General features: G+C 46.0%; 1 protein-coding gene across 1 annotated transcript; it reads right to left on the reverse strand.

Annotated features, from left to right (window-relative positions):
- Window positions 1-525: 525 nt before the first annotated feature.
- LOC112951865 (neurotrypsin-like) lies at window positions 526-15,454 on the reverse strand. The gene is made up of 15 exons (XM_026044643.1): window positions 15,242-15,454; window positions 13,042-13,087; window positions 11,368-11,601; window positions 9,940-10,063; window positions 9,037-9,212; window positions 8,363-8,510; window positions 7,410-7,588; window positions 6,860-7,001; window positions 6,268-6,470; window positions 5,600-5,741; window positions 5,123-5,328; window positions 4,479-4,557; window positions 4,091-4,213; window positions 3,151-3,431; window positions 526-1,286 (listed from the first exon to the last, which is right to left on the reverse strand). Exons 1-15 carry the CDS (start codon window positions 15,308-15,310, stop codon window positions 976-978), a joined length of 2,463 nt encoding a protein of 820 aa, XP_025900428.1. The 5' UTR covers window positions 15,311-15,454; the 3' UTR covers window positions 526-975.
- Window positions 15,455-16,414: the final 960 nt, after the last annotated feature.

A 16,414-nucleotide genomic window follows, 5' to 3' on the forward strand; every position in this document is an offset into this window, starting at 1 on the left:
AGGTACTGAGAGAAATTCCCTGTAGTACTGCTAAATCATGACTTTTAAGACCTGAATGTTTGAGATTAACGTTACATTTGGATTTAAGGGAAAAAAATACATCTGCTAGTTCTTAATAATTTTGAGGGCAAGAAAGTCATAATCTCTTAGAAATGAAGACTTATATTAGCACAATCAGCTGATTCCTGGAGCTGGTGCTTTATGGAAAAAAAGAAAGAAAAAACATTGTATAGTGAGAAAGCATGAATAAAACTGCAGGATCTGGCAACTGGAAATGTGGGATACAGGATTACAGCTGGTGGGACATGCATCTCTTTCCAGGGACAGGCACGTTCAAAGGGACCACGTGGGAGAAATCTTATTATTTGGGAAAGGTTCCCCCCTAGAGACATAACAGGGGAAACAAAAAACCAAGAACTGCTGGCTTGTTCTCAAGGTCAGGCAAATCCAGCTTCTGACTCCTAAAGCCCAGCTTATGCTGTATGCAGAAGTATCTGAAGATCTGAAGCAACTACAAAAAAAAAAAAAAAAAAAAAAAACTCAAGATTTCTACTGTGCCACAACCTGATGCCATTTCCTAAATATCTCACCTCTCTTTGCCATCTCTCTCAAGTGTGCAAATGTACAAAAACTGAGGAAGAGATTTACAAAGGCAGGTACCTCTCCACTCCTACCATTTTGATATTCCAGGGAACAGGGACAAACGTGATTGCATTACACTCAGCCAGAGCAACACAGGCGTATTTGTCTTACTGGCGTGCAGCTGCTTCCTCTGCTAAGAGATTCAGGACTAAAGTGAAACCAAAGACTTTAAGAAATCAGCCATGACCGTTTCTCTCCAAATCCTACGTCAAAGTTTTCCCAGCATCCAATGACAGAATAAAAAAAATCTATGTCAGGCACAGGCGAGAAGCTCCAGCCCTCAGCTGCTGCATGGCAAAAGGCATCATATATTGAAGATCCACCAGCTCATTTTCATTTTAGCTTGGTCACTTTCTTGATCCAGGGCACGTATTTGCTGACCTTCGTGTACACACCAGGGGAATCCTTGCGGCCACAGCCGTAACCCCAGGAAGTGATCCCCAAGATGATCCAGCGTCCATTTGATCTCTGACACATGAGCGGCCCCCCGCTGTCCCCTTGGCAGCTGTCCACTCTCTTCTCTTCAGAGAGGTTCCCGGCACAAATCATGCGGTTAGTGAACTTCTGTCCGTAGCGGGCCTCACAATCTTCCCGAGGTAGAAGAGGCACAACCCCCTGGAGTAATGTTCTTGAATAGGACTTTCCTGGAACAGAACAGAGGGACCAATTCATATAGGGACAACACCAGGCAACCTAAAGCAAGAGCTCAGCACAAAAAAAAAACCCAAACAAAAAAAAAAAAAACCAGATATTACACATTTCAAGTCAAAGCTGTGCCACAAAAATARGCCTAGCTCAGCATCTCTGAACCATGAGCACTTCAGAGAACAGCACTGCAAAGCCAGACCGCAAAAAAAAAGTGCTGTAAGATCAAAGAAATGGGGAAGAGGTTGGAGAAAGAGAGTTAGATCAAAGGATGACTCTTACTCCTGGTCTGCCAACAAGTAACTTGAATCTTTTTCAAGTTATTCTACCTCTTCATTTCCTCATTTGTAAGACAAGGGCTTCCTTGTTTTCTCAAGGGAATAAATGCATTAATATTTGTGAAGTGCTCAGTCCTCAGCAAAGTTTTGGAAGATGTTTCAGAAGTATCTAAATATTTTTCAAAAGAAATTCACTTCCTCTTTGGCCAGACTTGCCTCTATTTGTTTGAATCTCTTCTGAACYCCAAACTTGCTCAGAACATAATCTTCAAGTGCTATATTAGAGCACAGCCTTTCTCGGTCTAAGATTTACAGCAAGKCCACAAGAGACTGGTGTAACTTTACCCCTCATCTGGAAAGCTGGTTTTGGAGTGTGGGAGGGATTCTGGCCATTAATTCCCAGTACAACCTAGGGGAGTTGCATGGCTAAATTGCTCCTTGATCTTCCCCAGACGCCCCAACACGACACGTGCACCTGGCACAACTGGCTCCAAAGACAAATGTATATTTTCAGTTAAGCACTTGGGTAAGAGCCAGAGGGACAGCTGGGAAGGGTGGATAAGTCCAAGATCAACAGACAATCTCTTCAGACTATTTGCCTTTTGGCAGAAAGTTTTTCTAGACATGTGGATTTGCTCTAGTCCCAGCAGCCTCAGAAAGTCCTCCCTGCCCAAAGCCCTGCACTGCATCTAGGAACCCCAAATTGGAGAGGACTGCGCAGCTGGTCATAATGTTTTCTTTAGAATTTAAAGCTATCTTCAGGCCTGGCTAATACATCCATGTAAGGGCCCCATCAAGCCCTGAATTTTAATATACTTTGACAGAGTTAAACACTTAATAATTAACACTTTCTAGCATAATCCTTTGTCCCCTTGGCCCAAGAAGCACCACAGCAGTGGCTACAGCAAGTCTTGAGCCAATGTCAAAAGACCAATGGGGAATGTTTTTGTCTTGTGCAACAGCCAACGTCAGAGTCCAATGGGGAATGTTTTGCCCCCCGTCTCAGGATCAAAATCCAAGGAAATCTGACACTGTGACCTSGCAGACCAGAAAGGCCAGCAATTGCACAGGAAGAAAACTTGTCTAGGTTTGTTCCCCAGGCACATACCTTGATGAGCAAAGTAGTCAGAGAGATACYCCCATTCTGCTAACTCTGTTAACCTCCCACAGTAAGGCCTCATTCAACTACTAGAGTAGCATAAAAGAAGCAGGTGGTCATGGAAACATGGAGGCTTCCCTGAAGACAGTACACAGTTCTGCAGCAGGATGCTACCTAAGGCAACTGCAGGTGTGTGTGGAAGGGAGGAGAAAGAAGAATATGACAAAAAGATAGCATTCCTCTCTCTCATAGATTCCAAAGAATACTACGATAGCCCAAATTTTCACTGTAGACAAGCCCAAGAGACCSTTAAAATTAGAAGGCAGAGGCACCAAATTACTCCTCTTCCCCACTCCTACAGCCAATGCACAGATAACAGGAGCATAAAGCCATATTCTTAAAGCTGTGATGTAAATTAACGGTCTGTATAGACTCCCAAGTCCAGATTTCAGCACCTATTTTGCTCCTCAGAGGTCTATCACTTACCTGTGTCTCCCCATCCAGARATGATGCAGGCTTGCCTGTTGATGTCAGATTTCTCTTTCCTGCCAGGAAGGCAGACAGGCAAAACGTGGCGATTGAAGGAGAGGCAGTGTCCCTCTCTGCCCCGCATTCGGACCAGGGCAATGTCATTGTCATTGCTGCTGGCCCAGTAGTTCCTGTGGAGGACAATCCTCTCCACAGGCAGCTCCCTCTCAAACTCATCCTTCACACCTGTGTGGTAATCACCTACCCGCAGCAGATAGCGTCGCACATCAACACCAAACCTAGAGAAAGACATACCCAAAAGGTTGGTACTCATCCTGAGGGAGAAACACAAGCCTCAATTGCTAAAAGATTGAACTACTTCCTCACAAACTTACAGAACCAGAAGCTGCMGACTGTGGTTCCCTTTACCAAATCACAGAAAGATTAAGGTTAGAAGGGACTTCTGGAGATCATCTAGTCCAAATCTCCTGCACAAGCAGGGTCACCTAGAGCATATTGCACAGGATCACATCCAGGCAGGTTTCCAAGATCTCCAGAGGAGACTCCACAATCTCTCTGGGCTACCAATTCCAATGTTCCAGTCTTTAGCAGCCGGGCTCTTAGAGCCAACGGATGCCACAGATCACTGTATGCTACACACAAGTCTTCTCTCTATGAATAGGATTATAACAGTTGCAAAGTCTCTTGATCTTCCCTGCTCACTGTTCCTTAAGTCACTGGAAGAGTAGCAAAATGCTCATTTCCCCTTAAGCTGTAAAACCTCAAAGCATGTGTAAGCAGTGCCTATCTTTAGTCATCCCCATAAATGCTCCCAGATCACACATCATAACCTGAAGGTCCTGGCTTAGACACTTTGCTTCGCTTCCACTGGAATGGAAGGACAACCTCATATGAGATTATCTTTTAGTCTTTCTCTATCCCTTGCTTGCAAGCACACCTTTTGAAGCAGTGGGCTGCAGTCACTACCCAGCAGCTACTTATCAGCGTCGCTCCACACAGCAGACGAGTATCTCGATGAAAACCCTTCAGCCGCAGTGACGCCTGCCACGGCCAGCCGCCCCTGAGGGAGGAACAGAAGGACAACAGGCATCACACACAGGAGCTGTTCTCCTCTGTTCTGATCCACTCTATCCCATCTCTCCTCATTTGGTTTGCATTCTCCTCTAGATGGGCCCACTGGCTCAAAATCAATTCAAGAATCACCAGGGGAAATGTGTCAGTAAGGTCACACTTGCTAGACATATGGAAAGCAAGTGTCTATAGGAAAGCTTGGACCAGCTCTGCCTTCCCCAGCTCTGCCTTCCCCAGCAATGACAGGGTAGTACCTGAGAGACTTGTTTCCACCTATGATCCTTTTCTTGCGACGGTGAAGCAAACGCATCCCACACATGCCAAACTCTGGACCTGCACAGCAAAGTTAGAGCAGCTGAGTAGATTTCTTCAGCTTAAGTATGAAAAATTGCCATCACAGAACCAAGACAGCAATCCCCTTCCCTAATGGCATCAATCCTCATGGTAGTCAATTGCTTTGTATACAGAAAATATAGAACAACTGTTCCCACTGGTTTCCTCACTCTGAGTGGAATAGTTTACCTCTAGTACTTGTAATCCTATGCCAGGAATGGGACCTCTACAACTGTTTTCTCAGTATTCTAGAAACCAAGTTTGCTCTCAGCTACTGCTCTAAGGAAGGATGCAGCAACTCGGCTGCTGGGAAACTCTGCAGACAGAGGCCTGAAATTGGTGAAGCTCTCAAACTCTAGTTTGGAGCACCCCTTGCTCCTAAGACAAAGAAACACAGGAAAACAGAAAACAAGCAAAGTAAATTGGAGGCGCATGGCAGGGCATGCTTACTTTGTAGCTTCATTAAAATAAGGCAAGAATTACAGGCAAAAGTGTAAGATATCTGCAATGCATACTTTTACAGCTGGAGTCCTAGACTTCAGCACACAAGAAGTGGGTAAGTCACCTGCTTTCCTAATATCCTGGATCTTCTCTTCCACGTAGTCACAAATCACACCAGCATCTTCACTGTGCCAGCAGCTGCGAGTGCCAGCGTCAGGCCTGCCGCACTCCCCCAAGGCGTGCTCCATGCCACTGCATTCTATATTGTCCAGATGGATGGGCCCATGTCCCTCACCAAAATAAGCCATTCCCCTGGCTTTTGCTGCCCCACTGCAATGACAGAGAAGATGTTAATTTACAGTGAGCAGGAAGCAGGTGAACTTGATACATCAGCAGATTTTAGGAAAAATAATATTTGCATATTACTTCATATACATAATACTCTTGAACTTGCTGTTAGCAGCACGAGAACAGGATCCTACTTCCTCAGCTATTTGAAGACACACGAGAATTAAGGAACAGTCTGCAGAAACAGATCTGGAAAGAGCTGATTCCACCTGGATTTTTCCCATATGTAAAATGCACCTACTGGGTCTCTTACCTGAACCCCAGTTGCCTGCAAACCACTGCAGCATCTCTGTCTGTCCAGCCTTCATCACAGACACTGCCCCACTGCCCGTTCAGGAACACCTCAACACGTCCCTCCTTGGTGCTTTCTCCATCCACCAGCCTCACAGGAGGCCCTGCATGAGAAAATACATAAGCCACTGCAAGAAAAAATACTGAGAACATGAGGTGTGTAGAACTAGGGATCTCTGTGAGAAAGCTGAATCCCAGGGATCAATAAATCCCCCCTCCAATTGTTTTTCTAATAATAAAGACTATGCCTCTCATTTCACCTTCACCTGCTGAAGTTTAAGACTACATGAATATTAATTTATTTAACACAGATTGCCAACCACTAGTAGATCATATTCTAGAAGCTGAGTAAAGAAGAGAACAAGAACAGAAGGAAGGTAATAACTGCTGAGCCAAGATGGACAAGCTTAAACACATGCTAGGAAGAGTCCGTTGTACCTCCTGTGGAGCAACAGCCCTGTGGCCCCCCATCCAGGTGCATGGCTACAGGGYACCTAGGACCCTTCTCCCAGAGCAACTCCCCTCACTGAGGCAGCCCAGGGAGAACTCCCACACCTGCCAGAGTCTCAGAAGGAACAGGGCAGTAACCAGCACTTCTGCACTGCCCCAGGAAAGAGGCCTGCGCGTTACCCAGGCTGCCATCGACGGCCGTGTTGCCCTCGGGGGAGCAGTGGACTCCCACATCCTCGGCGTGCGAGCAGTCGTGCTGCCCCCAGGCGCTATGGGGACAGTCCAAGAGGGACAGCTCTGTCCCGGTGCAAGCCACATCATCCAGTAAGATAAAGCCCTGGCCAGCAGCATAGTCCCCTTCAGAGGTCACAGTAGCAGGACCACTAGAGGAAAGAAACAGAAACATCCATTAAGACTCAGTAAACCGCACAGAGCGATCCAAACTCAGATGCAAAAAGAACCTCCCCCTGCAAAGACCAAATGCAATAGTGGTGGCCTCCCTACTTAAGCCATTCAGTAATTGTATGTACAAGCATTGTATACTGTTTCATTCAAAGGGAGGAATTTAGTCAAGCATTTTTTCAGCCCGTGAAGCTGAACTTTTACAAGAATATTATAAGCATACTAAAATGTCCATAAAAAATGTTATTGGCCTCAAGACTACAGCATCCTGCTTTTAAAAATCTTCCACCAGCTCATACCTGCAGTGAAGGCACATGGAATTTAATTCCTAAGACTACRAAGCACAGACACTACAAAACACTCTTCCTACCTGAAGCCCAGTTGCCTGCAGACCACCTGGGCACTGAGATCCGTCCAGCCATCATCGCACACTGTGCCCCAGTCTCCATTGTAATAAACTTCTACCCTGCCTTCCCTGGGGCTGCGGCCACCAGCCAGCCTGACAGTGCCCTCTGCAAGGGATGGGAGAAGGAAAGATGAGCACTCAGCAGCAGGGAACAGAAAGGGCACTACCCCGTCGTTGGAGACAGTACAGCCTAAGACTGGAAGAGACTGAAGATACAGATATCCAAGGATACTCAAAAAAAAAACCCAAACATTCATTGCTCACAAATAAGCCCAACTACCAGCAAAGGTTCCAGCTCAGCTTTTCCATGACACTTGTGGAAAGCAATGGGCAACTTAGCCTGGCTCTGCTGCACTCCCACCCGCTTGCTCTTTGCCTCCCCAGCTGGTAGCCCTTGCAGGGGTGCACACAGGACTGCAGGATCCCAAAGCAGGCAGGGTGTCTGCTGAGCACATCGTGTAACACAGGAAGAGGAAAGGCTGCATCTGCCTGGCATAGAGCTATGGATCTGTACCTGTGAAAGGGTCACAGGAGACCCCAGCATCTTCAATGTGGTCACAGTTCTGTTGTCCCCAGTCACTCTTCTTGCACTGGTCAAGYGAGAGTTCATTGCCTGAGCACTCCACTTCATCCAGCAGGATCGGGCCGGATCCCTGCCCATAGTGAGCCCATGACAAGGCTTTTGGGTTTCCACTGCAAACAGTACAGATACACATGCTTACTAGGAAAAAATACAGTCTTGTTCTCTTGGATTTTGTCTTAAACAGGAATTTGTCTACACTAGTTCATCTGTATTTCTGACAGTGGTGTTACCAACTGTTAACTGAAATAGCTGCCCCAAAAAAAGACAATAATCTATCATACAACAAAATAACAAAAACCCATTCACAACACAAACAGACAAAACACTTGAGAAGTTCAGAGGACAATGATATTTCAATCTCAGTGATAGGCAAAACTCAAAAAGTTTGAGAGATCTCAAAACTGCAAACACCTCTTAAGCGATTCTGTACTGATTTGATTTTCAGGATTGCTCAGTATACAGCAGCTCCCATGCAAAGTGCTGAATGGCACARGGGAAAATGAGGAATTCTCTCTTGCTTTGCTGATACATGAAAATTAAGGCAGTCAGTGAAACTGAAGTTGTTAAAACAAATGCAGTTCACATATGGAAATCATCATGGTGAGCTATCACYGAGACCATATTCATATGTATACAAAAACACAAGGCAGGGATAAATGTAAATGTAAACTAACCTTGAACAGAGATACATCAATTGCTTTTTCAAGGCCTAGACCTGTAATTAACTGAGAGGAATTAAGTATAGAATTCCACGGTGGGATGATCAGTCTTGAACTATCTTCTCCAGGGTCTGTACACACTTCCTCTTGAAGCAGCTCGTTCTATACCAAAGGGATGTTCTCTCACATGCTTCCTTCTGCTCACCTTCATTTCAGGGAAATTACCTGAGTCCCAGCTGTCTACAGACTACTTCAGCATCCCGGTCATCCCACTGGTCATCACAGATGGTACCCCATTTGCCATTGTGGTAAACCTCCACTCGTCCTTCAAAGCTCTCCTTTCCCCCGACCAAGCGCAGCGGCGCACCTACACCTGTGCTTCAAGAAAGGGAAAGAGAGCAAAACAGAGCAAGGTAGAGAACAAGCACATCCAGCAGCCAGGGGGTAGATCTATTCACTAGCCAGAGTAGCTCTGAGGATGCTCTTATCCCTTCCCAAGGAACCTTTTCCCCTCAGCCTCCCCAGGAACATGCATGGCTGCAGCCCACTGCTGCCATCAAGCCATTACAGTCGTGCTCTCTGACTGAGAACTACAATGACCAGGATCTTGCTGCCCTTGAGCAAGAGTCGGGTTTGATAAACAGAAGACCAAACCATAAATCACTGCCACCTTGCAATGATTTTAGCAGTATGCCCATGGAGTATTGAGATTAGGAAGAGAAAAATGGTTTTCTGCTGGAAAGAAGATACTTCTTTCCATAGTAGGTTTAAGATGAAGCTGCTCCAACAATTAATTCCTCACTGCTTCACAACCTGAGCTTTTACGGTTTATCAGCAACGCTGGATTTCAAGTAACTTAAATCCAAGAGACAGGAAGAGAATCTTCCCTGGAGATTTACCTTCTGGAGGGACACAAGTTGCCATGGCACCTCTCTGGTTGCAAGCTCCTGACACAGCTTCTTGATAACCACACTGCAGCAGAGCTTTTTCATCCCCATGGCAGTTTGCTGACTGCAAGTGGAGCGGAATATGCCACAGTTCAGAATGACTCCTCTTCCCAGCTGTGCCGATCTCACTGGTACAGAAAATGCAACAGAAGGATGAAATGCAGCAGTCCTGCCTCACTTGCACTTGTTATCCCTCACTCTTTGTGACTCTCCAGYCTAGCTGAGGCCTTTCATACCCAGTGAGACCAGCTGATTGGGAGCGTGTAATGGGGCAGCCATTCACAATTTAATGGAAAAGCACAGGCAAACTCAAGGCAGTTCCCTCTTCCTAGCACATTTTGTCTTGCTGCTTACTGTACAGTAGCTGATCTGGTAAGAAATGGCACCCTCTTTTGAGGCTTTGATGTTACAATCCYATCAATAGATGTGCTACATGTTAAAATTAACACATCTGAATGAGCTTCTTCCTTCTCTGTATACCTTTAATCTTTGCTATTTGAAGGTTTGAAGAATTTGTCATTCCCAAAGAAGAATTCAAGATTTCTAACACCTTCAAGATTTCTAACAGACATCATTAATAGGAAAAGGAGACATGATCTCACAACTCATTCACCACATCCTTGAATGCCAAGCTTCAGAAAAGCTTGAAATAGTTGTCAGTAAATGCTGATGGGGATCAGGTACTGCCATGGAAAGAAAACACCAATAAATGACCTTGCTAGGTGGAAACTCAGCCCACAAAACAAAACCCTCATCCCCCAGGCAGTAAAYGATGCCAGAGGGATAGTTACTGCAAGACTATTCTCCCAAAGGCCGATTGAGCAAATACATCCTGCAACCAGCCTGAGCTCCCACCTGAGGCCTAGCTGCCTGCAGACAACACTGGCATCCCAGTCAGTCCAGTGGTCAGCGCAGATGGTGCCCCAGAGTCCATTGAAGTACAGCTCCACTCTGCCGCCTTCAGCCAGCCGCACAGCGCCTGACAAAACAAAAAGCTGTTATTTTCTGATGGACACTGGTGGAGGTCTCAAAGCAGCAAGTTTTGGACTTGGATCTGGCTTTGTTCATTCAAATTTTACTCATGTTATCACTGAAATGTCTTGTATGAATTGCTGGGGCTGGCTGCCTTCCCAACTGCAGTCACTGGCTGCTTGGGAAAGCAGCTGGTGCTCTGCCCTTTTCAAAGCCATGGTCACATCGCCAGCAAACCTGGGCTCTGCTGGCAGCCATAGGATTCCACTTCCCTTTCTGCGAAAGGGGGATGGATTTGCATAGCACTTGAAATAATTGTATGGAAAAGGCAGGTGCTCAAATTGGCACTGACTTTCCACTACTCATTCTGTTTTCCACCAACCACCTCACCCAYGAGTGTTGCTGTTGTTACATCTAATACTCATAATAACAGACAAATCCTTCTTAATGACACTAAGAGACAGAGGTGCCAGCGTAAATGCCCTTTCAATTACACTTCTCTGCAAATCTCTGCTGCAGTTTAGAGAGTGTGTCTCTGCACTCAGCTAYGTGCTGGGGAGGCACACACCTTGCTGTCCTTGGGATGGGTGCCCAGCCCACCCTCACCAGCCATGCCCTTCACTTTAATGGAGGCATTGCTGAAAGCGTTCCCACTGGCAAGGAGATTCTGTCACTTCATTCATTAAACTGGTGGTCTATTTGTCCTTCAAAGTGCAGGAAAAGAAAGGAGGGTCGGAAAATATGAGGACAAACCGGGCATTTTCAGGAGCATTGCACTGGAGTCAAGCGTTTAAGAGGGCACTCAGGTCCCCTGCACACACTGAAATAAGCAGCTCCCACGCTGTCACTGCAAAGAATTTTTAAGTGAGCCTGGGATCCACCTTGCTGAGCGCTTTTACAAACTGAGACACAAAAAGATTTTCCTTATTATAACTGAACAGCCACAGTTACATTAGGAAAGCTCTCCTATGGACCTTAAGGAGTGGGTTGATTTCAGCATAACTTAAACTGCTTTCAAGTTGTGTAAGTTAACAATACAAGACAAGCTTCCACATATTATATGGCATTCTATACAAGGCATTATGGTGAAGGCAGTTTAAATCCACCCCCTACTATATTTGGACGTTCTTCTCCCACGCCGACTAGCCTTCAGTTCCAAGTCTTTTGACAATCTGAGACAGTCACACAGGGCCTTTCTTTCCCTGAGTGTCCCACCTGCCGCCGGTCCGGCCCGTGCAGCRCATGCTTTGGGCCTGACCTCCCCGAGACAGCACAGCCCAGGCCCTGGCAGAGACTCCGGGGAGCCCTTACCCTGGTTGCAGTCGCAGTTAGCCCAGCCGATGGCTCCCGAAGCGAGTCGGTAGAAGCACCAGGGCGCAGCTCCCCCGTCCGGGTTCCTGCAGTGGTTGTGGTCGCCCAGGCCCCGGCCCGGGTATTGCTGGACGTAGTCGGGGAACTCAGCCCAGCTCAGACACGCTGCGCCGCTCTCGGTGATGGCCAGCGAGCCGCTGTAATACCCGAGCGGTCCCGCGCCGCACGCACTGGCTGCTGGGCACGGAAAGGAAGCTCTTAGCATCACCCAAAACATCACAGTGACACTCAGAGGATGCAGGACACACAGCCGACTGTTCCCCAGGAACACCCTCCATGCCTGCAGTCCTGATTGCTACTTGCCTGCTTGGTTTTAATTATACTGCTCTTCAAGGCAGCTGCTAGAAGAGTATTTATACACACGATCCAAAAAACCCATGCTGGTCTGAGTAGTGAACTACCCAAACTCCTGAAACACGTGTAAAATCTGTGGCCAAACATGGACAATTTGAACTGGTTCCCACTACTGATAACTTCAATAGAAATATTCACGTAACTCTGGGCTAACACTTGAACTTGACACACGCTTCTCAACTTCCTTCTCCACCTGCTCTTGTTCCAGAATAAGATGCTTTTAAAGCTCTTCAAAAGATCCATTTCCTCTCTAAATTGATTAAGACTGAGAAGAGGTTAAAATTAGCTCTAATTTCACTCTGTAAAGCAGGAAGGTGAGAAATTACATAGTAATTCACCATATGCATGCTCTTTATACACATTAGCATATCAGTTGGGCTTGTCTGAACTTGGCCAAGGTATGGGAGGAGAAAGGGAACCCATTTTGCAGGAGTGCAGGTGCCAACGTTACAGGTCAGTGCTTATATTAAATATTTCATGAAAAAAAAACAACAAAAAGACCAAAAACTACTACCCCACCCACACAATTAATTCAACATGATCTTTAGCAAAAGGAGGAAACTTTCCTTTCATGGCCTTGAAACATGAACAAGGGAAACCAGAACCAGATTCTTCTGCATGAGGTTAGACTCTCTGGAGTGCATAAGAATGGGAAAAGATAACTCAGAAACGGATAATGAAATAATAGCTCTATTCACTGAGTAAASAAATGGAAGCCAAAACCCCCAGAAAACCCTTCTGGAGGAAAGATACATAAGGCAAAAATATCAGGCAACTGAAGAACACCATTTGCCTTGTATCTACAGGAAAACTATGAAGTCCTGAAGAATGGTGACACCTAAAGAATAACTACAAGTTTTTTTCTTAAAAAAAAAAAAAAAAAAAAAAAAAAAGTTGCAGTTAACAGGTAGGTGTTTGGAAACCACTCTGTGCTCTCTGGATTAGCTGGAACCTCAAGAAGGGGCCTTTGAGAATTCACTTTTTAAAGGAGAGGAAAGGTGAGGGTGTGAAGAAAAGACTGAGGAAGAGAAAGATGAAAGGAGAACACGTGGGAGAAATAGGGAATTGCAAGAGGAGACATGAAGGAAAGAAAGGAGTTTGACCATTTGGGGAAGGAGGTAAACAGCAATTGAAACACACAAGAGAAAAGATGATTGAAAAAGTGATAGAAAAAAAGGAAGACAACGAGAGAGTGGTTTCGAGTCACCACTGCAGGAAAGAGTCTGCTTGATGAATGAATTAATAACTTCTTGTTCTTACCTGCACTCTGCAAATGGTTTTGGCTGGGCTGGGATCCCAGGAGAGGCTGGGAAGAGAAACAGAGCAAAAGTAGAGAGATGATTATCCAATAAAATAAACACGGGCATGTCCTGAAAGCAGCTCAGCCTTTTGCTGCTTTAGGCAAACACTCCCTAATAACCAGCTTCTTTCTCTGCTCTCCCCATTGCTCTTCCTCAAATCCAATTGCAGCTCTGCCCACAAAGAACAAAATGAATCTCTATCAACCTGTAGAAATTTACTTTTAACCTAAGCACTWCATTACTGGGCTCTGCTCGTCCTCTGCAAGCTTTCAGTCCCAATGCTCTGAGCAAATGGAATGGGAAGTCTGAGAGAGATGCATATGGAAAGAAAAGCTGGAAGAAAAGTACTGTTAGCAGAAGCAAAATAACTAGTAGCTATTCATTCCCTCTCCCTGCACAGGGCAGGCCACCTATGGCCACAGCAGCAAACACAGCCTCTATCTGATGGGATGGTGCCCCCAGGAGTTTCCATCAAAACAATAATAAACATCCACAAAAAAAAAGTGGCAAACATCTTCAAGAAGTAAATCTGACAGGACTTTTTGAGAATTGTGGGTTTAATAAATTTCAGACCCTGAGGGATATGATATGATGCATCTTATGATGATATTTAAAAAATGGGGTTAAAAAGCAAATAACAAAAATTATGCAACAAAGCTCTAAGAATTCCAGCAACCTGTCCCCAAAACTGCATTTATTCTTGTAGGCTTTCATGGTTATAACCTGGCTGCGAGATAGAGATCTCCACTTTAATGCTATTGCATGGTTTGCAGGCAGGTGCAAGATCTTCAGACCCAACAAAGTGAAAAGAAGAAATTTTACATGCTTCTGCTAGCTCCACATACCCTAATTAATATCTAAATACAGCCAGTTTTATATGAATAAGGAGTTATAAACCACAGAGCGGAGGTGTGCATATTTAAAAACTGGCTGTAGGAAACAGTTGTTTGTCTTCAGAACGCAGTAATTTTGCTTCTCTCAGCTTTATCTCTCCCTGGAAATAGGGGAGAGAACAATTTAGAATTAAACTGCWTTGCTGATGCGGACTGAATCCATCTCTGGAAAAAAAGCAAGGTTAGTTCCCATAGACATTAAAAAGACTGACACTTCCTGGTGGCAGATGTCATTTAAAAACCAAACTTATGAACAGAGTTCAGCAGCTGTTGACAACAGCAGCCAAGCTCTGGGATCACCCTCCAGAAGCAGAATGTGATATTGCATATCGAAGTGCAATTCCTGGCATGGTTTAGAAATACCAGATCACATCTCACATGCACAAGGGGATGCACAGGCAAAACAGCAATTAATTGACAATTTGCCTACAGCCAAAACCTCATCTTTCTGCATGTACTGTGCTATTCTGAACCCAAATTATCTGTAAACTGGCAACGCTGAGGATTCATCTGAGGATTTCAAAGCTCTTTGAGGCAGGTGAGTTGAGCTAAACTTAGGTGGCTGCCCAGAATCACTCAAGACAGGTGCCCGAGTCACCATCCAGGTGCCCGAGTCACCATCCAGGTGCCCCTGCTCCTCGCCCACCGTGTGTGTCTGCATGCATGTGCAGCCCCGCAGGAGCTACAGGAGGGGTCTGGCTAGAAGAGAATGGGCTGTATGGAAAACTGAACCCTTCTTGGAGACTGACTGTAAGTGGAGGGACTGCAGTCTGAGCAATCTGCTTCCTTGCTAACTAATGATCAGTGCCTGTCACTTCCCACAGCAGTTTTGAGGTCCCTCAGTATTCACTATCACCACTACCAAATTTTACTGCAAACACACAGTGCTGCACTTGCTGTCCCATGTCCATGTGRCCATAAATCATCTGCCCACAGCAGCCATAGGGACAATCAGTCAATTAGCAAAGCACAAAAGCAAAAGATCCCTCCTGCCAGGGACACTGCAGTGCTTGAGAAATAGGGGAAACCTGAGCCAAAGCATCTGCAGGCTCTTGTGCATCCTGCTTTTTTCTTTTTTTCTCTTTTATTAATTTCATATGTAAAATGAAATAAATCCTCCTCCAAACCTCCGACCCTTCCCAAAGACTGCAGCTGCCTGAACACTTCAGACAACATACTCACTGAAAACAAGACTCACTTACAGAGAGGTTATTAGAAAAGCCATGTGACTTCTTACAAGCAGATAGGAGAAAAATAATTTCTTACCTCCACATATATGAGACAGAATAGACCCAGGAGCACTAACGAGAGTCTGAACACTTCGGGGATCTCCATCCTTCCTGTGCAAAGTGGCAAGAAGCTTCTTCAAGCTTCACATTCTTGTTCTGCTGCCGCCTCAGCTGCCGTTCCCTCCTCCTGCTTCCCAGCTCTGCTTCCCCAGAGCAGAGCACTAGCAGCTTCGAACGGGAGGGCGCAGGATGTGCCTCTCATTTCTGTGCAGGAAAAGGGATGGAACAGGAGGGATCAGAGTTGTCAGCAGCATCTTCGAATTTCACTTTCCCCTACCCCTTCTTCTCAATTCTCCTCTCTGGAAAAAAATTAAAAAAAAAAAAAAAAAAAAAAAAAAAAAAAAAAAAGAGGAGGGAGAGAAGGCAGGAAGACGGTGCCCCCAGTTTTTTCTATCACCTTAAAAAGCAAGCAGCAGGCGCAGATGGGCATGGTGCCTCCTCCGGCGCCTCGCTGTCCCCTCCCTTCTCGCTGCCCCAGCCTCTGCTCTGCTCTAGGTATGCGGTTCTCCCCAGCGCCAGCCTCCGCCTCGCCTCTCCTGCAGCCCGGCCAGCCCAGCGCTCTTCTGAGATTCCTCCCTTCCTTCCCTCCACAGCTGGCTCTTCTTTCCTCGCCTCCCTCAAGCACAAGAGCTAGAACCACCGCGGGGACCTGGGATTGCCTGCTGCAAAAGCTCCAGCCACAGAGCTGGGAAGCAGCTTGTGCACACACACTTGCCAAAGATTAGACTTGCTGGAAGGAATCTGGACTTTATGCCCCCCACTGCTGCTTCCTTGATTAGCTGCTTGCAGTCCCCCGAGGTCAACCCCTTCTCAGATCTGAACCCAGGTAAATGGGAGCAAGAAACCTTCCCATTAAGCAGCTTTCAGATTTCTCCAGGAGATACCACAGGTGGCAGAGCCCCCTTGGGGTGTAACTGTCCCCCCACCTCCCTCTCCCCCGCCAGGTTTCAGCCTTGCACCTTGTCATCATTAACTGCCTCCCGGGATCTTTTCCACGAATTATCTCCTTGACCTTGGGCTGAGGCWGCCAAGTGTTTTTCATTTGATTGGCTAGGACACTTTCCAGAAGGTTGACTGTTGCTACAAATCTTATTGCTACGAATAATCCTAAGGTTTCTTCAGTGTTCTCACTTTACTGCTCCTTCACTTG

This window comes from Nothoprocta perdicaria, unplaced genomic scaffold (assembly GCF_003342845.1).
Source record: "Nothoprocta perdicaria isolate Ctin4 unplaced genomic scaffold, notPer1 scaffold_105, whole genome shotgun sequence".
NCBI lineage: Eukaryota > Metazoa > Chordata > Aves > Tinamiformes > Tinamidae > Nothoprocta > Nothoprocta perdicaria.